This window comes from Anguilla anguilla, chromosome 4, assembly GCF_013347855.1.
Source record: "Anguilla anguilla isolate fAngAng1 chromosome 4, fAngAng1.pri, whole genome shotgun sequence".
NCBI classification, from domain to species: domain Eukaryota; kingdom Metazoa; phylum Chordata; class Actinopteri; order Anguilliformes; family Anguillidae; genus Anguilla; species Anguilla anguilla.
This window is the reverse complement of record NC_049204.1, coordinates 22158324-22182920: the sequence shown is the minus strand read 5'-3', so window position 1 is coordinate 22182920 and position 24597 is coordinate 22158324. Positions and strand designations below refer to the sequence as shown.

At 41.8% G+C, this 24597-nt stretch overlaps 1 protein-coding gene across 4 annotated transcripts; it reads left to right on the top strand.

Annotated features, from left to right (window-relative positions):
- The first annotated feature begins 3603 nt into the window (after positions 1 to 3603).
- Positions 3604 to 24436, top strand: ptbp1b (polypyrimidine tract binding protein 1b). 4 transcript variants are annotated; one of them, XM_035416350.1, is made up of 16 exons: positions 3604 to 3885; positions 5472 to 5525; positions 8373 to 8400; positions 14253 to 14325; positions 14417 to 14589; positions 14714 to 14860; positions 15778 to 15936; positions 16131 to 16241; positions 16476 to 16653; positions 16732 to 16809; positions 17172 to 17317; positions 19098 to 19131; positions 20525 to 20617; positions 20972 to 21188; positions 21282 to 21359; positions 21464 to 24436. In XM_035416350.1, exons 1-16 carry the CDS (start codon positions 3878 to 3880, stop codon positions 21594 to 21596), a joined length of 1710 nt encoding a protein of 569 aa, XP_035272241.1. In that variant the 5' UTR covers positions 3604 to 3877; the 3' UTR covers positions 21597 to 24436. The 4 variants fall into 4 exon arrangements, with proteins under 4 accessions (XP_035272241.1, XP_035272240.1, XP_035272243.1 ...); XM_035416349.1 differs by having other exon boundaries at positions 3605 to 3885; positions 8370 to 8400; XM_035416351.1 differs by lacking the exon at positions 3604 to 3885 and adding an exon at positions 4509 to 4600 and having other exon boundaries at positions 8370 to 8400.
- The last annotated feature ends 161 nt before the right edge of the window (positions 24437 to 24597 follow it).

Here is a 24597-nt window from a genome sequence, read left to right as displayed (position 1 = left end):
GTTCCTGCCCATGTTCTGTTTTCCACGTGCTTTTGGATTTTTGGATTTTCCTTGTTTCCTGTGTTTTTGAAGTTTTTCTTTGTGGTTTTTGAGAGTTGCCCTGCGAGGCTTTTTGTTCCCTGCTTTAGTTCCTGTTTTGTAAAGTAAAGTCTTGGGTTCTATTCACCGTTCAGAGTTTTGTCTTTTTCCCCCCTCACTCTGCGTTTGGGTCCATTCCCTCGCCCACGCACCCTGACAAAATGCTTATCTCGTTATATATACATATGAATGTATTTTTAAGATAGCTGGAAAATGACTACTATAAATAGTCAACAAATCAATATGATAGAAATTGTACCACTTATTTATTTAATGTTTATTTGATAGGGACAGACACATTTAAACATAGATTATTGTCAAACAATATCCAATGCGATGTAAACATAAGATAAAGGCAATTCAAATCTACCTATAAACTAATATTAATATTAGCACAAGTACATTGCTTAACTTGCCTATGCTTAATTGATATTGTGAGTTGTTATCATGCATAGAACTTGTTTTCCAGAAAATAAATACTTCTACTGGATTAAGTGTTGCACATTTCAGTTGTTCCCTATGTGAATTGCAAAATGGCCACAGAGTGGCGCTAGAACATTGGAATATGTTGGAATATAACATTACCTTTAGGAATAGAACATTTTCATGTACTTGCTATGTAATAATATGCCGTTTAGGCAGAAAGAGAATTGAGAACTTGAAAATAAGTGAAAAACAACTATACATATATATTTCACCTCACTGGCCATTTGGCTCACGGGTGGCCAACAGTCTGGTACAAAGTAGGAAAAAAAAATGGCCTCCCCCTCCATTAAGTGTGCTAGACACAAGGTGACTAGTGACTGACTAGTGACAGTCAAAGGCTGCAGCACAATACGAATTGAACTGAATAGAACATTGTTGCATATCTTTGACTTTATTTCTATATTGTGTTACTGTATATTTTTATTCTGTTAAAATAGCAAGTCATGCAAAAGAAAAGCATTAATAAATACTTATGTTTTAAGTTAGACCAAGTGAAATTTTTTATGTTATTAATGTTTCCCAAGTTGAAATTGTCCTTATTTATACACTTAGATAATTGAGTATTTCTGCAAATCTTTTCCAAAGGAAGTATTTTTGATGAAACATTTCATATTCAGTTGTTCACATTTATTTGCATTTCTGTCTCATTTCCTTTTTGGGGGGCTTATCTTACCAGTCCCAGTTACCTGACCTTGTATTGAATGGCTGGCCGCCATGGAGACAAAAGGCTTCAGTATTGTCTCCAGGGGGGTCTTTAAATTATTCATCTCTGGACAGGTGTGTCACCTGCAACCGCACGGAAAAGTAATTTCCTGAAAGGGAGCTGGAGAGGTAATTATTGATATTGTTACATGATACACTAGATGACTTGCTAGAAACGGCCATGAAGCAGTAGTTGAACAAACCAAGGGCTAAAACTTTGTCCCTTCTTCAAATAAAAAAATGTGTTTATTTTTTACTCATTAATGCATCAGCTTTCTGTACCACGAAGGCCTATATGAATGCAAACTAATGGAAAGGCAGATCGTTCCTGAAGTTCAGTGAAGTGCCGAAACTTCAGTTCCGCTTTCTTTCAATACAGTTTTGAATATCAATGTGCATGTATATTTATATTTTCATTTGCTTCTACCATGCATGTTGTTTGTGCCACGTAAAAATTTGTATTTGTAACTGATAACAAATATTTTGAATGATGCACATACAGGACACACAGATAAATGGGTTATATCATTTATTACAGTTTTGGCTTAGATGTGGAAATGTCATGGAAGTTACAGATTTAAGCTGTGCCTATGTATAACTTGATAGAACTAACATTTAACAAATATTTTTAGTTCAAAGCTATTAACAGAATGCATAAATAAGTTTTGACAATATTCATGATATTTAAGCAGAAGAATACAATCAAATACCACAGAATAAAAGGAAGCACAAACTATTCCTCAACTAATTGCAATCTAAAACATATATATGTTTTTCAGAAGTGTATCCTTGGCAGTGAAAAAAAATATTGGAACTTCCTGACAGAACCATTTAACCATTATCAGAAATCAGATGTTGACGTAATTATTACATAATTAACAAAGCTGGCCTTCTCTCTGGCAGTCTCTCCCTCTCTCTCTCTCTCTCACACACACACACTCACACACACAGTTACACTAATAACACACAATTCTTCCTCTTCTTCTGCTTTTCTCTCTGTTCAACATCTTGCTCCTGCCATTTTCCAGAGGCTTTCAAACATCAAAGGAGACTGAGAGTCTTTGATGTCAGATGAGGCTGAAATCGAATCGACAGCAATCTGGCAAGATGAGGGTCTGATCAGGGAAGTGTGTCGACAGTTGGTTGACTGACACTGCAAAGCCCAGGAAAGGATTTAAGCAATGCTGACTGCTTGTAATTTTGCTTTCTGGTGTTCAGCTACCTCGTTATGCTCATTAAGGCATTTTCCAATACAACACTCTTGTTAAACTACGCTTATGGGGCCTCAAAAGAAGGATGGCAACAACTACTTCCACTAGTGTTCCTTTAGATCTATTTTTTTTTATGTTTATTGGAAGAAAAAAATACTGATTTTGTTTGTTCAATTTCAATAAAAAAGAAAAAGGTATTTCATAACCAATACGTGGAGAGCTTTGAATGTGTTCTTATTTGTTTAGCTGGAAAGTTTTTTTTAACTGTTTAAAAGTTACACTTGAACATCTCATATGGCTCTTATTAGTTTATTGGTTTGTCTTTTGAATAATGAGGGGGAATGGGAAATCATAAATGAAAGAACAGCAAACACACCAAACATGTAAAGCACTTTGTCATGATTACCAACCAGTAGCCTACATGGAGTAGATCTATTCCTTAACTCTGATTCTGACCCGATTCCATGGTGATTCAATCTAGTCTGACATATACTTTACATAAAAAAACAGCAGCACTCTTGTCATCTACAATTTCAGAATTACACTGATGCAGGTTCCAACTCTACATTGGGTCATTAAAGTTGATTTTCAATAGCCTATTGTGCAACACATAGGCCTATAATTAAATTCCAGACAACAAGCGTCCTGCTGTGGTGTAGAAAAAAATATAAGGAGGGGCATTGACAGAGGGTGTTCGAATGTGTGGGTTTTGTAGGCTACTTGGTTTTTTTGTACTAGTCGTTTCTTTTAAAATATTTAGCAAGTAAACAACTGTATCACTTTCCCCTTCCTATTCTTGATCACCCCCACCAACCACCTGGTCATTATGACTGAAATTTTGTATTCATTTAAAAAACGGATTTTAAACTTTTAACACACAAGGCATGTGGTGAGTCAAGAAGCTGTTTGGTTTGGTGGTGTCAATTGGTGGACTAATGGTAATGGTAACGAATTGTTTGAACACAATAAATTGTAGACACTCCCACTTCAGATTTTCACAACGAGACACGTTTTCTCTTGAGGTAGGCCCATAGACACGCATGTATAACTGTGTGGGTAGGCCTCGGTGAAACAACACAGGGATGACCCGCCTACTGATTTGATAGATCGGGTACCTAGACCAACCAGCCTATTGAAGCGCGAAGCTGGAGTGTTTAATCGACAACTACTACGAACAATCAAACTTCACATGAAACTTTTTTGGCTGCCCTCTGCAAGGGATCGTCGTCTTGTCCAACCACTTTGCACCTCTGTTTTTAGACGCCCACCTCTTTTTGGTTCTCTCCTGTCGCTGGGCTAATCAGAGTGCATCTTGGCTTTCTCCGCCATTTTGTAGGGGTATAAGAAAACTCGGCCAGACTGCACAGTCGCTGCTCTGACCTGTAGTTCTGTGTTGTGCAATGGACGGGTAAGTGATCAAATAACATTACTTGGTAGTTCTCATAATGTATTACAAACTAAAATTGAACTCGTGATAAAACTGTTTATGTTGCATCTACTTCGAAAAACTTTCAGCTGAGTTAGCTACCTAGCTAGACTAGTCTAGCCGATCATAAACTGTTCCATGTAGCAGCTAGATTTCCTTTCGTTGCGATAGAAACTTCCTTATACAACAAACACGGCCATGCTGGACAAGGTAGCTTGGTGACTTTATTGGGTAGCCAGATGGCTAGCTTTTGGGGTTGACACTTGTAACGTAACGTTAGCTCATGCTATCTGACTAGCAAACTGGCCAGCGTATGTGGTCAGCATCTATGGACAGAGAAAGTTTTTTTTTTTAAGCTAACAGCTAGCGGATACTCGTCTTTATTTGCGATGGCTAGTTATGAGGACAGCCACCTGTAGGATTTCTAAAGTTGTCTGAAATCCGCCTTACAAATGTTGGTACTCTTAATTTTACATGTAAACGTAGACTAGCTATATTTTGCATGTAAACTGGCGATTAGTTAGCTACCCGGTTGAAAATTGAATGTCCGTGGGCGTTCGCCATCGTTGCATCTTCAACTGCTTTCCCGTTTCTTGAACATTGTGTTACTGAGCCCTGTGTGAACGTATCGCTGGTTTCCTGTTTTATGCGACTAAAGTAACGACACGCCATGGGACAATGTGTACTGTCTAATATAGTAAGTTAGCTAATATTCGCCTTGCAAACTTCATGTATTTAATGACCGTCGGTAACATCTAGCAAAACGTTTAACACGCATTAGCTAATCAACTTTAGTTTAGGTGACACAGACCCGACTGACTGTTGCTTAAATACAACAAGCATAGCGAGGTGTTAGTTAAAATTTAACTTGGCAACCTTGTTATTCAGTTTGCTGCCATCTCACTTATAATGGTACCATTCAACTCGGTCAGTCTTTTTTGGCTATCAGAGTTGACGTTTTGTTTAATGGCGTCACACATTTTTATGCACTAAATTAGTGAACGTCGTCATACGATAACGTGTAATGTAAACCGACTTGGTTCATTTGCTGAATGAATCTACATTAACTTATTGCTTAACTGATTAACAGTGTGAATCAATATATTTGGCCAGATTGATTGCTGACGGAAATGCCCTTTTGAAAATTACTAATCTTATTTCAAATGTTTCGACGAAGAGGAAGGATTCTCACTATTTTCTCTTACAGGTCGCCATGTTAATGTTCTGCCTTGGACCGTGCCGGGTGTGCCCAGTGTCAGATTACATTTTTTTTTAAGACATGTTGGCTAGCGCCCATAACCATGCTATTTAATTTGTCTTTCAAAATGATGCAAAAAAAAAAAAAAGTAAAAAAATCGGTTTGAAGAAATGTTTGCCTCAAAAGTTGTTGAAGTTTCAGACACTCGTTTCTCGTTTGTATTGTGCTGGGTATATTTTGCTGTTTTGGATCAACATGCGTACTGACATAACCTTGGTTAACTTCTAAAATGTGATGTTTGAACAGCAGGACAGTCACTGTGGTTGGTAAAATACATGTTGGTGTAAGTTACCTCCGTCTTTTTCCACAGCCGTCTGGAGACTGATTTGTATCCTATGGGATCCACTTACGCTACGGAACTAGAGTAAGTTCACGTATTTTTCACATATGCACGCTGTTTGGAGCATTCAATCAACTTTCCACTTTGCTTGTGGATGTAAAAAATAATAGATTTTTTCAAACCTCTGCCCAGATTGCCTTACTGTGTTAATTGGCTTTGATTGTGTTGAACTGTTGATGCGGCCCCTGCCCTTTTAGCCTTAGTGGCTGCTGATAAAGTTTGGGCTGTTCCTGCACTCTTGAATGTGAAGGCAGAAAATAATACCTCCACTGAAGTTTTGTAATATAGGCTAGGTGCACTGTGGTTTTGAGTTTTAGAGGGTAATCATGTTGATTATTCAGCTTTATCTTCTATAAACTGTAGGACAAGGAATGCATGTGCGTGAGTCCAGTTCATTTGTACCTAGCTTTGAATTATCGGTGGCCAAAAGGTGCATATAGTGTCAACCTTACTTTGCAAAGTGTTGAAGTTTTTGTGTGAACTTCAACACATCTAACTCCTAACCAGGGATGGGACCTGTAATGTTGAGTTATTCGATTCTCCAACAATAGAATCATGACTCATTACTGAATGAAAGGTTTAATCAACGAACAGGTGAATCAGTGTTATTACGTAAATTGCAATTAAGACCAACGAAAGTACCCTGCGAAAACAACAATTTAATTGCTCTCCTGCCTGACGGAGACTTAATACAGGTTTCTCTGCATGAAGTCATTCTTGATGCAGAACTGGAGTAAAACCCTGTTTCCAAGGGTACTGTATACGTTTGATTTTATGAGCCATTGAGTAATCGGTTTGCATTGTTCATCCCTTCCTTTAGCATGCTATTTATGGATATGATTCCAGCTATAGGGGGCACCCATAATACCTTTATCTTCCACTTCCACCATGAGAAAGGTGGCTTATTTAGTGAAGCTAACTGCTTTAAAGCCTGAGTTATTTAATGGCATGGTACTTTGCCCAACATGAGTTTAAGCCCTCTGGGTTTAACGATTTGGGATAATTAGCCAGGTATGGTCTCAGTTTTGCCTCATTATGTAACAAGCCTGCATTACAGGAAAATAATCAAGTATTTCTTCTGAAATTAGCCTAATATCCACAGCGCACGTAAGTGGCATATGGGTTCTATTTTTACGTGGGGTAGAAGCGGGAAAAGTGATGTACCCAATGAAGGGATATTGGTAAATATTGTTTTTACAGAAGTAAATGATTATTTCCATCTACGTAAGTTTAACTTTGCAGTATTTCCATATTGTGATGTGTTCATACAGGCCTAGATCTCACAATTTGTGAGATTTAGCAGAGTACGCCTCCCTCTTCATAGTAGCCTATGTTTTAGTTGATTAGCTAAACTGTTTTGGTTATTGGCTATGATCAACTGTTTGTATTCTTAGATTATTGTTATTGTAAATGGTTTAGGTAACTTAAAAGGTAGCTAATCTAAGGGTATGTGATTCAATCATTGCTATCAAACAAGTAAATGTGTAATGTCTGAGCCATGCTCTAATCTAAAGGTAAAGCTTGTTTAAAGGGTGATTTTATTTTTTACTTCAGTTATATGTGGTGCTTTATTTTAGCTTTTACTTTTTTGCCACACTTCAGTTTTATTGTGCTTTTCTTTTTCTGAACAGTCTGGAACTAGGACAATAAGGAGAATGGACAAACTGTGTCCTAAGACTGATCTAATCTTGTGTGTTAAATGAAAGCTGGTTTGTCTTCAGTCCTGTGTATGACCTATATTTGATATTTGGGTTGCTTCTTGTCTAATGGAAACCACAAGCTGTGCTGTCTGTCTTCTGGGTCTTTTTTGTTTGTCCTTGTTCTTTGGTTCTGTCTGATGTATCGAGCCTGAATAGCTATGCATCTTTATCCTACGTTTTTCAAAATGACAAGATGCTTGGTATAGCCTATATGGTAATGTGCATTAGTAATTACAGACAAGCACTCCCAGTCAATACTTTATTTCTGATATTTTTCCACTCGGTGTGTTAACACTGAAGTTTCATGGGCTGAGGTGGATAATCTTGCTGCTTCAGGAGAACTGTGAAATGCAAGAAAGCTCTTGCTTTAGGCCACGTGGGAAGGATGGCTCCCTGGTGCTCTGTGTCCTGCTAGGGGCCTATGAGAAACAGGATATGAATATGAGGTTAATCTGAACCGGTGTCAGCAGGGCAGCATTCTGAAATTCTGCTCATATTTCAGGAAAAGCGTGGGACTGTGGGAAATGGAGCCGATTGGCAGTTCAGACTACTTTAGCTAAGGTGTGGGGGCACAACTGCAGCCTTTTCTCAGCTGTTAATTTTATCTCTTGCACGAGATGCAAGGTGAAATTCTGAGGGGAACTATGAACTAGTTTTAGTGGGCAGTGTCCATGTCTTCAAATAGCTGACAAAAAAGGGTGCAAAGTTTTTGGAAGCACAGCCTTTCCGTCCGATTACTTGACTAAGCTTTTTTCTGGATTGTTGTCTAGGTTTCATCTTCCTCCAATTGTTTGCATCTAGAAGTGTGTATGTGTCTGTCTGTGTGTGTCTACTGGGGTATTTCACTTTATAGCCATCTTTAATTTTGCTTTTCTGAAGAACTAGTTTGTCATTCAGTCTAAATTTTAAACTGTGATATACTTGCTTCTCAGCTTCAATACTTTCGTTGTCATATGCTTTCATTGCTTTACTGTTTCCCTGTTTATGCTTTGTGTGCTACAGGTAACTTCAAGTGAATCTTGCTTAGCTGTTGCCCTTTCTCACAGTCCCAACTTTGCTCATCCCCTGAATATAATGTGACCTCCATTAACTATTTAACCTCAAGTATCTTTTACAAATTAAATTCCCATCTTTACTGCTATCTAACATTCCTGTCTTTTCTTCACAGCAGTGTCCACGATATTACAGTTGGTACAAAGGTAGGCACCCCTCTTTCTCTGCCATTTCCCTGCCTCTACCCATTGTTGCTGAATGGAATAACTGGGAACCTGGGTTGATCAGGTTTTAGCAAATGAGGGTAAAACTTCAGCATTTTACAGTAGACCATGTAGACCAGGTATAAGTAACCCTGTAGTGTAAGAGAAGCTTTGCGGCAGAACTTCTCATGCCTGTTTTTAACTGGTTTTTGGTGACAGACCTAGCACTTTGGGTTTAAGGCCTCAGTAGATCATTGCATAATATTCAGTTCAAATCTTTGATGAAGAATCAATGTGCCATTGATTGACTACCCTTATTGAAAGGTTCCTTTCACGGGATTAATCCACTTTCAAGGATGTGATCTAGCTTGATAAGAGAGCTGTATTCCATTGCAAAGCCTTATTGTTGTGTTTTCGTGAATTAGGTTTTCCAGAAAAGCAGGCTGACTAAAATAAAGCTGTTTGGTAAGACGCAGAGAATGTTGCGCATGCACTGCTTTCAGCATGCTGTAATTGACTCCAGATTGATGGAATTAAAACTTGTGGGACTCCAGGAAGGCAAAATCTGACATAGTGGGAAATAAATTAAAGGAATAAAAGTGAGTTTTGACAGAATAGAAGGATGATCAGCTTGGTTGGTCTGAAGTTCTTAACATCACTGCGATATCCTCCCTCCCACCTCCCTTACTAAACTGTTTTCATCTGGAGTAGTTTGAACATGGTTGTTGCCGTGGAAACTGTAATTGCTGGCTGGCTGGGCAGAGTGCCTGGAATGCTGCTGGTACATTCCTATCTCCCCAGCTCCCAGATTCCACCAAACCCCTTTTCTCTTCATATTTTTTTTTTTTAGAGGTTTGCTCTTACTCACAGGATGTAGCTGACAGGCTTGTACATGTCGTACTTGAACCGTTAGATTCTTCATTCCTGTCAGGAAACGAAGGACCTTATCCTGCCTCCGCCATAACTGTCTTTTTACACAATGGGACGGGGTGTGTAGCGTTGCATTACTGTACGTTAGAGGCTTAACTTGTTCTGGCTTAAGTATATAAAAGAATGGCCTGGCCTCGTCCCGATTTATCTCCGGGCGTATGCTTGTTGTTGGGGAGGGGTGGATCTCTGCCTTAGTAATTGCTTTGTGAAACCTCTGTTCTGGCACAGTGATTTTGGCCCTCGAAGGCCATCCATTTGCATACTGTAGTGGTCTAATGGAGATAATCATATGTGGAATGCTGCAGGCCAGGCTGACCTAGGTGAAGAACAAAGGGCAATTGTGTATCTCCAACACTCTGTAGTAGTGTCAGCCTTAATAAATACTTTTCATTACATTTATCACTACAGTGTTTGTGAAAAGGCATTGCAGTGATAAATGTAATGAAAAGTATTTACTAAGGCTAACTATTATAGAGTGTCCTTCGTCTTTATCAGCACAGGAAAGGGAGCAGCATTCTTTTTCCTCTCTGTCCATAATTTGTCTTGTGTGAGTTTCCTCTGCAGCCCTGTGGTGTCCTGTTACTATAACTGTGTGTGCTGAAGGATTGCTTCACTTTTGGAGAATTTACCCGTTTTTGAAGTTCTGTCGCTGCCAACGGTGACAACTTTGTGTTAAAACAATGAAAATAAAATCTACAGACACACTGAAGAATTCCAGCTCCTTTATAGTGCAATTGAGTAAGGACTGCAAATGTAGCCATCCTGGTTTTCACCGTTTAAATAAAACATACCAGGATTTTAACCATTGTATGCACACTAGCCATCGATTCTCATGTCACAGTTGCAACTAGTATTACTAGGTGGGGTGATATTGGGGGCTGGTAACCAACCGTTTCTGGTTGCAATGTCCTTGTTTAAAATATAATAGTGTTAAGGAAATTCTTGCTTTGTGTTCTGTTTTTGCCCAGTCATCGTTTCTCCCCTGGGAAGATTACCTGCAGTGTCAAGCTGTATGTGACTTGAACACGTGGTTCGTAATAGGATTCTTAGCTCTGCATATTGTATCGTGCGGTTCGTTGTAATGGGACCCTTCGGCAGCGCCTGAGGCCGTTTGGGCGAAGTGGCTGATGTAGGGGGTTGTCCACCCCTCTTCCCTGTGAAAAGTAACTGGGGTGGGGGGTGGCCATCGAGCGCAAACGGCCGATTGTTTACCTTACCACTGAAGATGGCTTCCCTCAGGCATTCCCCAAAGACGGGGGGGGGGAGTGCTAACGTGACTAAGAGATGAATGGGATCTATTCATCGTATGCAAATACGCTGGGCCCCTTCCATCAACACACATGTTGCTCTGCTCCGTGTGTCCGTTTTGCTCTTCAGAGGGTTGATCTGCAGACACCGGGCACGGGTCACAGCAGGCCTTCAGAGAGGGGAGATGTGTGCTGAAATAACTTGGCCGTGCTGTAACCCCCTCCCCCCTCTGATCACACACACACACACACGTGTGCTCGCAAAGTGAACTTTGTACTGGGTGTAGCTGTGATGGGCTGGCCGCATGAAGGGCCGGGCTGTTGTGCGGGCAGCAATGCCACTGGAAACTCTTAAGACTGCTCAAGGCCGATGGGGAACTGTCCTCAAATTAGCTAGGCTGAATGCAACGGAAAACTGACCTCGAAACAAACCTTTGTTTTCCCTGTTGTATTATTCATGTAATTGTGGGCTGGTCCCTTTTTTATACTATGGGGAAACAGGTTGTGCACAGCACAGTCCTAATCTGACCTGCCAGCGTAAGACGAACAACTGCTGTATTCTGGCAGAGAATGTTGGGTGGGGCTGAGTGAACCTGGAAGCCTCTGGGTAGGGTTTCCATGGTGAGAGAGTGACATTCACTGCTTCCATGGCAACGGCTCCATTCCTGAAATGCATTGTTAAGCGGCGGTTTCGGCCCTTTCTTTCACTGCCTCACCTTAAGTCATTTATCTTGTACTCTCCATTTTCTTCCTCACACTTTGTAAGTTGATATTTCACAGTCCAGTTTCATATTTCCAATGGCCTCGTATAATAATGTTATGTGTGCAGATAATGGGAGTTATTTTCCTGCGTATAAAACTGATCTTTTGCCCTCTGTGCAAACAAAGAGGTCGTTGAAGGGGCTTAACCCCATCGGCAGTCCTGCTCATGTGAAGTGCCTTATGAATACAGTGCAGTGAGTTGGTCTTTCCCAGCTCCAGAAGGGGAGAGTCTGGTTGAGAGGCTGTTGCCTGCCTCTCAGTGAAGCGCGTTAGTGTGAGGATATTACGGCGTGGACACAAAGCGGGGTCTGTGCGCCTCGCCCCGGCCCGCTCCCTGGGTTTGAGTGCACGGCCGCGCGGCCGAATCGCTGAAACCGCCCCGCGACGACTGAACTCGCTAAACGTTCTTGCGCACGCCCCCCTCCTCGTCCGCACATGTGGTTCTCATTGGGTCCTCCTCTGCTGGCGTTTCAGAATGTGTGGTGTGGAGGGCCCACACTGCTGAGTGGAGCGTTTCCTCCCAGAGCTCTGTTACAGGGAGCCGGCTGCTCCCAGCAGGACGGACTGGTCACTGCGCCGGCCCGCTTGGATCACGACCAACGGGACACGTCTCGCCGGGGTTTCTGTAGGCTCTGCAGGGTCTCGAGTGCTCGTCTGGGATTGCCGAGCCAATTTACAGACGTTAGGGGCCTGTTCTATTGTGGCTGGGATTCTGTGGCACAGTCCGTTATTGTCTGCACTTGAAGCCGATGCCTGAGGGTATCTGAACACTAGGAAGAAAAATCTTACCTAGATATCTAGCAATCCAGATTTGGTGAAAGGCACATTCCACAAAATAGTTATTTATAGCTGAGAGGAAGGGAGGCGTCCGTCTCTAGGCTGCTGTATTTTCCTCCTGATTTACGCGCCGCGTTCTGAGCTAGAGTACGAGAGATCTGAGACCTTTTCACGTCTTGGCTGGTGGTCTTCAACTGCAGTTAAAGAAACTGTTTTGTAATTTGACTTCCGGTCAGAGGCCAAATAATTGCATCAGAGGTCATAGGGTAAGAGTTTCAAGCATTCCTGTCTAATTAGCCTACATTACTGAGGCCCTGATATTTACATCTGGTATAATATTTAAGGGACTTGACCTAAATTGCTTCAGTGAAAATAATCAAGCTGTATAAATGGATAGTTTAGGGAAAAAAATAAATAATATTGTGTAAATTGCTCTGGATAAGAGTATTAAATTCCTAAATATCAGTGTAAAGTAAAAGTGAAACCATTGCTGTAGTTTTTTTTTCCTTGATTTGGTGAAAGATCTGAAAATGCATGTAAAGTAGGGTGTAAAGACAGTTTTAAGACTGGAATTGCAAAGTCAATTTTTTGAGGAAAGCCTTGGAATTAGCATTGTCTTTGTACAATATTATATAAATGCACCCACTGCAATCCTGCATTACCTGAATTTTAATTTGGTGCTTCTTGCTAATTGCGATGGAATTCTTGATTTGGTCCTTGGAGTGCACAACTGTAGCTTAGTGCATCCGGGCTGGTTGCATCTGTTCTGCATCTGTTGCTAAATTGGTTATTTATATTTTTGCAAACCAGATACATGGGGAGGGGGAGTTGTGGCTTTTGGGCTTGATAAAGGAGGAGAATTTACCACGCATGCAAACAATTAGGCCTTGGTTTCATTTCCCTATTCCAGGAAATGCATTAAAACACCGGATTATGGTCTGTTTAAATGCCTGCGTGGTGAACTAGCTCCTGTCATTCGCATTCCTGGCCAGTTCATCTTGGTTACTTTGAGATGACTGGGGTCTTCTGAGTTTGGAAACGGTCAGTATGAAAATGCAGTTGAAAACTGAGGTGAGCATTCGCGGACCAGCAGGACATTTCCGTGCCTGGCACAAGAGGCAGCCCACAGGCGTTACAGTAATGAAGCGGCGCTCTAGTAAAACTGTGAGCGTTGCGGGAGGTTACAGAATTGGATTCTCCCTCCCACTCCTTCCCGCTGCTGCTTGGCGACCCAGAAGTTGATGGCTCTTTTTGAGGCTTGGGTTCCTCCCCCGGGGGCCGTGCTGAGCGACGCGCGGGCCCCCCGCTCCGCTGCTGGGGAGGTGCGGGGGAGGTGATCCGACCTCATTGAAGTCTTCACATCTCTGCTTCAGGAATTTTGACTTTTTGTAAAGAATGCTTCTATTTCAAGTGTAGTCTTCTCTGAAGTCCTTATTTTTTTATGTAATAGCGGATGGATAGAAACACTCATAAAGAAGGTCCTGGAACTCCCCCCCCCCCCCCCCCCCCCATACAGTACGTCTGTGAAGATTCCTGAATGACATGGCAACCTCAGGATGCCTGTCCTTCTGCAGGGCAGTCCCTCTTGACCGACTGTTCTGGAAGTGCATGTAGATGAGTCTGGTGGAATTGCCTACTTTCCCAGTAACCTGAGCAGCTGGCACTGCCCACGTTAATCGCCCTCTAGGGAAATGCGCTCTGGCATGGCATAATCATCACTGTTCAGTGTCTCTGCTGACTTCAGGAAAAAGTAGAAGAAGCGGTCTAGGTGGATCTGGGTTTGGCGTTTAACAATGGTCTTGAACAAGAAATTGTGTAACATTTATGTTCAACTTGATTAAGTTTCACTGGGAATTTTAAGTTTGAGATAAGAGGTTCAATGGATTCCTTAGTTTGCACTGAATAACATTGTGTTTGTCTGATCTGCAGTGAATGTCCAGTGTGAAGTAGTGCTTTTGTTTTAATCCTGAAGTAAATCATTTCAGTGATAAGCATGTCTGGTTTTTGTCTGTGCAATTTTTTTTTTTCACTTGTTTTCTTTTAGGTTGTGTAATAAGCATGGCATGTGAAATGAGTACTATAATGGCTGATATCTTGAATACTGATATCTTAATTCCCCCCCCGTTTTCTTTGTTGCAGAGAGGATCTGACGAACTTTTTTCCTCTTGCGTCTCTAACGGGCCCTATATCATGAGCAGTTCGTCTGGAGCAGGTGAGTTTCTCTCCCACTCTGGAAATCCTTGCATTTTAATATTCGCTGTAAGAAAACATTTTCACAGGTGTGCGTGTGTGTCGTCCTGTAGCGAATGGCAATGACAGCAAGAAGTTCAAAGGTGAAATCAGGAGCCCAGGCATTCCGTCCCGCGTCATACACGTGCGCAAGCTCCCCAATGACATCAACGAGGCAGAGGTGATCTCCCTGGGGCTGCCCTTCGGCAAAGTGACCAACCTGCTCATGCTGAAAGGGAAGAACCAGGTACTGGGGCTGGAACGGTCGTCTGCTTCCCTCGTCTTTTACGTAGCCGGATGTATCTTCCAGAAAGCGCAAGCCTTTTAAGTTGTGGTCTTGGAACAGGAAAGCTGATGTTCTCTCCGTTTAGGCCTTCCTGGAAATGAACTCCGAAGAGGCGGCGCAGACCATGGTCACCTACTACTCCTCCTTCACCCCGGTGATCAGGAACCACCCTATATTCATGCAGTACTCCAATCACAAGGAGCTCAAGACCGACAATTCACCCAATCAGGTGGTAAGTGGAAGGCCAGGAAACGCGCAAACCTTGACGTCCACAACAGCGCCCATTTTATGTCATTAAAATTGCTTGTAAAGCCAGTGTTTTCGAGGCGAATTTTATACGAAGCCATTTATAAATCAGGTTGTATGTACGTAGGTGTGTACAACTACTTCTGTTTTTTTGAGTAGCGTGCACCCGTCTCAAATAAAAATGGCTACCTCCCACACAGTGGCCATCTGAACAATGAGCCCTTGCTGCTGACGCTGTTCCCATTTCCTGCCTTTTGTCAGAAGTCTTGAGGTCTGTGTGGCCCTGGCCTGATTACCTTGTGGTGGAGTGCGCCTTTTATCCCAGGCAGACGTACCACCCCGAATAGTTTCTTAGGAAACGACATACCGTCAGAACCGCGGACTCTGCAGATGTGCGTCATCTGCTCCCCCGCAGCCTCTTAGCTGATAGCCGCATTTAAGTGCGGTCACTTTGGCTGGTCCGCCTCAGCGTAAATATTATTTAAACTGGAGGCAACAGTCAGCATTCCAAGATGTTTGTGTTTGTTCTTTGCACCCATATCCACTACCCCAAAGGCTGAACATTCAGTTTGCTAGGTGTTTGGAAATTGATGTGGAAGCCTGGGACTGATTCTTAAGATTTAAGTCTTTACTGTTGCAATTTCATAACCCTGCCGTGCCATTGAATTGGAATTTTTGAGCGGCCTGCGGTGTCTGTTGGTATATTTGCATGATCCATTCGGAAGTTTGGTTATAGCAGACTGGCAGGGCGGTGGTATCAGGCATGCAGGAGTGCCAAACCAGGCTTTGCCACGAACAATGTGTGGCTTCCTGATTGCCATTCCGACCTGCGTGGTGTTGATGCAATTTGAAAAGGAGCTATGAAAAGCACGCTCACGCCCCGTCTTCCTCCTCCGTGGGCAGAGGGCCCAGGCAGCGCTGCAGGCGGTCAACGCTGTCCAGACGGGCGGGATGACCATGGCCAGCGTCGCGGACCCTTCCAGCATGGGCAGCCACAGTCCCGTCCTGCGCATCATCGTGGAGAACCTCTTCTACCCGGTCACCCTGGACGTGCTGCACCAGGTACCCACAGCCAGCCGCGGGTTCTGCTGCTGCTCGTGTGGCAGCATGATGACTCTGTGCACTATTCCTACATTTTTACTTGAGTTTGCTGCTGATTAGCGAAGTTTCTGCACATTTGTGATACCTGCTCACTTAGAAAATGGTCAAAAGACTAATTTGGCGTAACTGTTTACAACATATAATTTCTTCCGCAGATCTTTTCAAAGTTTGGCACAGTGTTGAAGATCATAACATTCACAAAAAATAACCAGTTCCAAGCCCTGCTGCAGTATTCAGATGGCCTGACTGCCCAGCATGCTAAACTGGTAGGTAGCGCCCTCTGCCTGCTGTGAGGATGCATTACACTAATCATTTGGCCTATGTTGTTCTCTTGCGTGAAGCACTCAAAGGCTATTTGGCTAGTGTTTTTTTTCATTTTTGTCTCATTCCACCTTTTATCAGATTTCCATAGTGGTGTTTTTAAAAAAATTTTATTTACTTCTTTCTGCTGAAAAGAAAGTAGTACCGGCAATTTCTATGATGGAATTATCTCCGCACAGGCTCTCGATGGGCAGAACATCTACAATGCCTGCTGCACGCTGCGCATCAACTTCTCCAAACTGACCAGCCTGAACGTGAAGTACAACAACGACAAGAGCCGCGACTACACCCGGCCCGACCTGCCCACCGGGGACAGCCAGCCCACCATGGATCACCACGCCATGGCGGCGGCCTTCGGTGAGGTGCTACCGCCGAGCGTCGGCATGGAGATGCGCTGGCTGGCTGCTCTGTCTGACGTCCTGTTCTCCTCCTCAGGGGCACCGGGAATAATCTCCGCCTCCCCGTACGGAGGAGCTCACGGGTTCCCTCAAGCCTTTGCCATTCAACAGGCAGGTCAGTGAGATGGGTTTCATTCTTAGATGCCAAGCGCCTCACGGACCCAGCTGGTAACGCACTCACGCGTGTGCTCACCTTTAGCAGGCTAAGGATTCTCCTCACGGGGGAGCTGTTGGCTCTCGTGTGGAGAACGAGTGCCAAATGCTTCGCATCAGTGACGTTGTGTGTCTTTGTTCTCAGTATGACTAAGATGATAAAAATGTGCTTCAGATCACAGAAGTGGGGAAAAGGGAACTGTTTTGGCAGTTAAACTGCTGGGAGGTTAAAGGGCTGAATGGTGATTTGACTGCATTTGAATCGCGTGTAGTTAAATTTAAAAATTGTTCTTTAAACGCGTGTCTTGTGAACGTGTACCTCAGGTTTGTCGATGCCTGGAATGCCGGGAGCCCTGGCCTCGCTGGGCATCCCCAGCGCTGCGGCGGCTGCTGCCGCCGCCGGTCGCCTCAGCTTCTCGGGCCTCACCGGCGGCCACAGCGTCATGCTCATCAGCAACCTGAACCCAGAGGTTGGTACCGCCCTACCCTCCAGCTTGTGAGCCGCAGAGGCTTCTAAACACCGAGGCCTGGTTCGTCGATGCCGAGCGCCTTACATTTAAATATAATAATATTAATATCAAGCACTTGCACAGGCCCTCTCCTGTTTTGAAGGTGGCTAGGTAGGCTAATTTCTCCAGGCTACGTTAATGGGCTTTAGCTAGAGTTGTTGAAGCTGCCTGCATTGCCAGTATACTGAAGGGAGATGTATGCCCTTTTTCCAGTTTATATATTTAAATTCCGCACCTCTCTTCTGTATGCTGAAGGGTTATTAGTGCCATCTCTTCCATTCCCCATTGCTGCTCCTCTAAGGACTGTTTATTTTCTAGTTTTTTTTTTATTCAGCTGAGCTTTTGTCGCATCTCAGTTTTTCCCCTCATTCCCTGTCCTGCTCCACCTTAAGCATTGTACCATTCCTTTTCCAATTTCTCCAGGCATGGTGTCACTGAGCAGTACTCACACAAACTCGAGCCTGTGCCGTACGAAGAGTTGACATTTAATTGAATGCTGGAAGTACTTTACAAACGCTAATCATTCCATTTGACCGTTATTCTGTGGCGATCTTACTGTCAAAGATTTTTGTGCTCCATTTCATATGCACATTTCCTTTGTAAACCATGAATTTTATTAACTTTCAAAATGGCCTTTATACTTCACCAAAACTGGCAGGAACTCTCGATCACTCATTTTGACCACAACATTTCTCTTATTAGCCTAGCTACTCTTGTGATTGCAGTTTGATAAATGTAAACCAAACAAGTCGGTCGCTTGTGGTATAACCAGATTGAGCATTCCAAATGCTCTTACAGGGAACTTGCAGACATTACTTGACCTAATGAGTGTCATGTATCCAATCTTATTCATTTATAGCCTTTACACTTTAGTTTTAGAAACCATATTTCTTTTAGTATTGACCATTTGCTCCCTATAAAATTCAATAAGCTTAGCTGTTATACTTCTGCATTATCAGTCAAGTGTAGTATACCAGAATCTCCAGTTGTTCGGACCTATTCCTAAAGCTCCATGAAATGTACTTTTAATAATTACATATGTTTAAGTTGACATTTTTTCTTAATTTTTGATTACAATTTAATTTAACCTAATTGTTCCTTTTATTTAGTACCCACATAATAAATAAGGGAAATATTGTCTTGCCTTTTTCTGTGTACCATGTCTAAACTTTCTTTTTGGTGTTCTTCTAGGTTGGAAAAAATAATTACCATTTTAATAATAATTAAACCATTTATTAGCAAGCTGCAGGATGGAACACCACATTTCTTTGTGTATACTGACCTTGTTTTTTACCTCCTTTTTTCTTGTTTCTCTCCCTCCCCATTCCCCCTCTCCCCTCCTTTTTTGTTTTAATACTTTGACCCTGGATCTTCTTTTTGCCAACTGATCGCACGCCCCACGTATTTCCCTCCCATCTGCCTCCTGTGTACAATTACACTCACACACACACACACACACACACACGTGCACACACCAACACACATGCACACAACATCACACACACACACACACACACACACACACACACACACACACACAAAATAATTGTACCATATCAATGCCCTTCCCTCCACCTTCTACTTCAAAAATATTAACCATCTTCATGATCCAACCACCGTTTTTTGCCATTCCCCGTGGAACTGCCTCGCTGTGGATGATATGTTCAACCTCCACTCTCCTGCCTCCGATCTTTTCCTGTCCCTTCCTCCCTCCGCTGCCTTCCTCTGCTGTCTTATAAAGAGAGTTACGCCCCAATGCCTCTTTATTCTTTTCGGTATGTTATCATTAGCATATTTTTTATTACTTGTTTGTTCAGTTTTGTTTTGCTCTTATTTAATTAAAACATTTATTTAATTTTTTTTTCAAACTGATTTTAAAAAGTGATGAGTGCTTCTTTTGGGTTTCTTTTGTTTTTGCCTGTTGATTTTTGAAGGAATTGGCAAAAAGCTGCAGCATTTTCATAGTTTATTTGTACCCCTTGCGGAATTTTCCTTCCACTGGGTCAGTCCACGCAGGGAACAGTGAAAATCGTATGCGATTCTGCTCAGGCGAATTGCATTTAGACGGGAAGACAAAACCACTTTTGGTTACTTTTGGTGCATGTGAAAAATATAACTGGGACTGTAGTGTATAGAATTAGTCGGTCTATATCGCAAGGCTCAAACTGATTCTTTTCAAAAACCTTTACAAGCCCTGTCCCTTCTCTTCAGTGTAATGTCCTAATTTGCCTTTTATTTTCTTCTTGAGATGCTGGATCTTTTTGCCTCTTTACCTTGTTTGATTTTTGAGATTATTTCCAGTTTAATTGGCTTGACCAATCCTCCATTTTACAAATTTGCATGCTTGATTGTTTTGCATGCCTTCTAATGTAATACTGAGTTGCTTTTGGTTTATGGTCAAGGCTCCCATTTTGTGTATACGGTACGATTGACTGAATCAGCAGTTCTCATATTCCTTCTGGTTCTTCGCTTGTACAATGCTCTTACCCATTGGCTGTCCTCTCCCAACAACCTTGATTAGTCCCCTTGTCACCCCCCCACCCTTATAGTTGAGGTTGGCAAAATTTATTTCTGAAAGGGAATGTGCTTCTTTGGTAGTTTACAAAAAGGCATTTTCCAGGAATAAACAGCTGAAGTACCTCGTGTTTTCTTGCCTTCCCTTTCATATCACACTTTCCTTTTTTTTTTGCTGTGTCCTAGCCTTTATTTCTGCAATCTAAATTTAATGTGCTAGAAACAAGTTAGTGAGCTATTGTTGAAGTTTATTTTCCATTGAATGAATTTGTGGTTATGATTTAATGTCTTGGGTAGGTGTTACAAGTGAAATTCAAGGCGCAACTTATGTAATTCAGCCTTAGCATCCTGTAGCCTAGTTTGTGTACAGTTGTGCACCAGAAGTGGCTTTCATGGTAACATTCTTTAATTCAGTGCATGGGACCTATTGACTGGCATATGGAGTGTTTAAGAATCATTACAAATGGAGTGACTTGATTGTGAACAAAAGTTACTGCATACACTAGCTTCCCCATGTTTAGAATGGATGTCTATAGCATTTGTTTGCACCTGCCCAGATAGTTTTCATTGACAGGTGCTGAAAATTTGTCAGTTTCTCATTGTTTTCCCTCCCTCCTTGTCCCCCTTTTCCTTTTCTCTTCACACTCTATCAAGGTGTATATGGTGATGTTATGAGGGTGAAAATCCTGTTCAACAAGAAGGAGAATGCCCTGGTACAGATGGCAGATTCAACTCAGGCCCAGTTAGGTGAGTGTTCTAAAAATGCAGATGTGGGTATTGGCAACAAAATGACAAAGGCTAGCTTAGCTCAGTGCTTGAGAATGTGCACATACCAGTGAGTCACAGTAATTAAAAAATGTATTTTTTTTTTTTGTCAGCATCACATTTTTCTTCCACAGTTTAATCTGTAAAATACACCACAGTTTATAGCCTCCATTTTAATTTTTAGTGTTTATTAATGGATTTGAGTTTTGAAGTCTGTTAATTGTGTATCTGTATTAAGTTCACCTGTCAGAATTGCCTGATAGCTCAAACTGTCAGGCAGGCTTTAAGAATCGATGGATGAATGAGTGACATACTTAATATTCGTGGCACCCCCAGCAATGAGCCACCTGAATGGGCAGAAGTTACATGGGAAGGCATTGCGTGTGACCCTGTCAAAGCACACAAACGTACAGCTTCCCCGAGAAGGTCAGGAAGACCAAGGCCTGACCAAGGATTTCAGCAACTCTCCCTTGCACCGCTTCAAGAAGCCTGGCTCCAAGAACTATCAGAACATCTTCCCTCCATCAGCAACCCTGCACCTCTCCAACATCCCGTACGTTGAGCTGCTGCACCATCTTTGTTCCTTTGAATGTCCACTTGTGGCTAATTGGGGAATTTTTATGGCCTTTCACACTTGTGCTTTCAGACCAGCAGTTGTTGAAGATGACCTGAAGACGCTGTTTGCAAGCTCTGGTGCTTTGGTCAAGGCTTTCAAGTTCTTCCAGTTAGTATTTTTCGAAATTGCTATCATTCCAGTATGGAATTACAATTGATCTTGTATTGAATGAGAATATGCATAATAACCATTTCATTGTTACCTCTGCTCAGGAAGGATCGTAAGATGGCCCTGATCCAGATGGGCTCTGTGGAGGAGGCAATCGAGTCTCTGATTGAATTCCATAATCACGACCTCGGCGAGAACCACCATCTGAGGGTTTCCTTCTCCAAGTCTACCATTTAAGGAGATCAGATGGACAGGGGGCCAAGATTGGCTGTCACTTTAGACTTCAACTGTGTAAGCTTGTTGAAGGAACTTTTTTGGAGGGACTTTGTTCGCAAGACTCACTTCCATCATTCCTTTATTAAATTTTTTCCTGTATGTAGATCTATATGACATGCCAATTTGAACCACACAGAAGAAAAAGATACAGATTTTAATTGGGCTTTTAAGGAATAATTTTAGGCATTTTTCTGTTTCTGTTTTGAGCTGATAGAATAGACCCCATGTTAGCGCATGGATGATCTTCAAGTATAAGTAGTTTACACTTGTGGGCTCCAGCATTCCTGCCCTGGAGTCCTTTAGGTTGCACATGTCATTCAGCCTTTTGCATTCATTTGTTATTCCCTTTACTGTTGGGGACTTGTACCACTAGGTCTTGAGGTGTGTCCATTGTGTTCTGAATATCATGCCTTCACAATGCCCTGTGCCTTATTAGTACTATTCCTACTGCTCGTTTTTCCAGTAAGTAAATGCACTGGCATTTTTATTAATATCCCCATTAGGTATGGCTCGTCGGGTCAATTTAAAACTTGTATTCACAAATATTCTGTTTACAGCTTATTTCTGTTTATCTATATTGCTTGTTGGAGACATGATTGGGTTGAAATGTCTTGTTATCGGTTCATGCAGCTTGAGGGCTATTTTGAGTAGGCCAAACCTTTTTTTTTTCCTCCTCCCCCCAACTTGCAAAGAAGGTCATTATTTGTTTGATTGGTTTGGACCGTTCACTGTCCCTGTTGCATTATTTAGCTTTTTCGAAAGTGAAGACCCTGTCAATAGTGGGGTTTATATTCCTATAAGTCTTATTTACTGTATCTATATCTAGATTAGAAAATTTACATTCCATTATATTTTTAAATTTATGCAATCGTTTTTTTGTACAAATCCAATATTGTATGGAGTATATTTGTATCATTCTTATACTGTAGTTCGTAGTTGGTAGGTCTCTTTTGGTCAGTGGCTGCCTTCTTTTACCACTGTGCCTTTGCTGAAGTCTATATTGCTCTGAGACTTTACTTGCCTATGTTGGTTACTGTGTCTTATTCTCTTTGTGTTATATGTAGCCTGTCTTAATTTCTTTCAGAACTCCTATCCAGTTTGTATACCTGCGTCATTTTACGATTTTCTGAAGCTCAAAACCAAAATAAGGCCCTTTGCAAGCTCTAGAACTAGTGGACAAAAGTTTCTACTTGGGTTCGAAGTAACGTGAGACTGACGTTATTATTATTACTGCTACTACTACTACTATTATAGTAATTGAAGTAGCATTACAGGGGTATCATGAAATTAGGAAAAGTAATGCATACATGCATACTAGTTTTGGATTGGGAGCTTGCAAAGGGCTATAGCTCTTGACACAGCTCTATACTGGCACTTTTTGGTTCCCAACAGCCGTAATGGTCTGAATGTTGGAATGTTTTTAAAAGTGCCTCTGGTGCTTTGTCATTGATAGTAAACATTTTGTTGCACAGTGCAAGTATCAGTCCTGCCTTAATGCCCCAACGCCAACATATCTCAAATGTGCATTAGCTCAGTCAGAGCTTCTGTCCCATGTTTGCATTGATAAGTGTCCTTACGTTATCGTTGTGACTTTACCACCTGAGGGTAAGAACTTTGAATGGTGCTTGTGATGTGAAAGCCTTGGTAAAGCTGCATGCTGTGGTTAATTTTTTGGCTTTTATGCCGCAACAGTCATTTGGATACCGCTGTGAACTTTAAGCAAGTCTTAACTCGGACACATTCCTTTTTATGCTGCATCTTTTGGTAGGAGAGACTGTATAACCTCAAGTGGTTTACGTTCTTCCCACAAAATGGATTCCTTTACTGATCAGAAAATGCATATTTCGGTTTTGGTCTCATTTTAAGTTATAGGTCAGACGCAAAGCAATAACTCATTGCAATCTCTTCAGGGTAATGACAATATGTCTAGGACCAAAGTGTTTCCCCCACCATTCCAGAGTTTTACATGTAGCCATTTTCTTTTACTTTTTCTTTATTTAATAAGATATGTCGCCTGATTGTTTTCCTATTACATTAGGAAGACCTTATTGGACCATGGCCATCTTGTCTGTATGGAATGGTCTTGGACAACATCAGAGCCACTTTCATTACAGTGGTTGGAAATGGACTGTGCATAAATTGTCTAAACCTTTGCGTTAAACCTGGGTTCTATGGAAGCTGAATTGGATATCAACCTTTTAAAAATATATATATATATCTTGTGACATTCATACAAATATGATATGAAATAAATAGAAAGATTGTCATTGGTTACAATTGGGGTAATGTAACTGCAGGCCATTGGTTCAGAGATTTCAGTGAGCTCGGGAGACAAGTCCATGTACAAAGCAGGCAAGAAATGGAATTTACCAAATTATGGAGACTTGCACATGGTTGCAAAGCATTCATGAACTTTACATCCTCTTAAAATCGTGATCCTGCATTGAGCTGTTCAGAATTTAATGGGGAGTAATGGACAGGAACAGCTTGGGGCTGGGGGTGGGAGGGACGGGGGGATTGTACATATTCATGCTTTTGTACCACAGATGGTGATTGGGAAGCAATACACACATTTTATATCTATAAAACCAATGTATATTTTGATTACATCTACAACTAAGGTTGTTTTGGGCCATTATGGATCCATTTAAGTTTGTATTTCAAGAACAAAAAGAAATTAAAACATATTTTCTAACAAAATGTGTATCTTCTATTTTCCCCCACATAACCTGTTTTAGTAATGACTTGCTCTTTTCTGGATCTTGTGCCTTCAATAAATCTTTCATTTATTCTTGCTTCCACATCTAGTCTATTTCTCTTTTCTTGTGTGTGCTTGCAGTGGCCTTTTGTACTGTGTAACGCCTGGCTTGTTGCTCCCTTTATTTGTATCTGTGTACACTTTATCACTCTAACAGTATCCATGGTGTTTTTGCAAACTAATGTGATGTGCCCTGTGTACCTG

Excerpts from the sequence above, each read along its gene's own strand:
- ptbp1b (XM_035416349.1), top strand. Across the intron at positions 20,618-20,971 it reads TTCAACTCAGGCCCAGTTAG|CAATGAGCCACCTGAATGGG; the intron begins GTGAGTGTTCTA and ends TGGCACCCCCAG. Across the intron at positions 21,189-21,281 it reads CTGCACCTCTCCAACATCCC|ACCAGCAGTTGTTGAAGATG; the intron begins GTACGTTGAGCT and ends TTGTGCTTTCAG.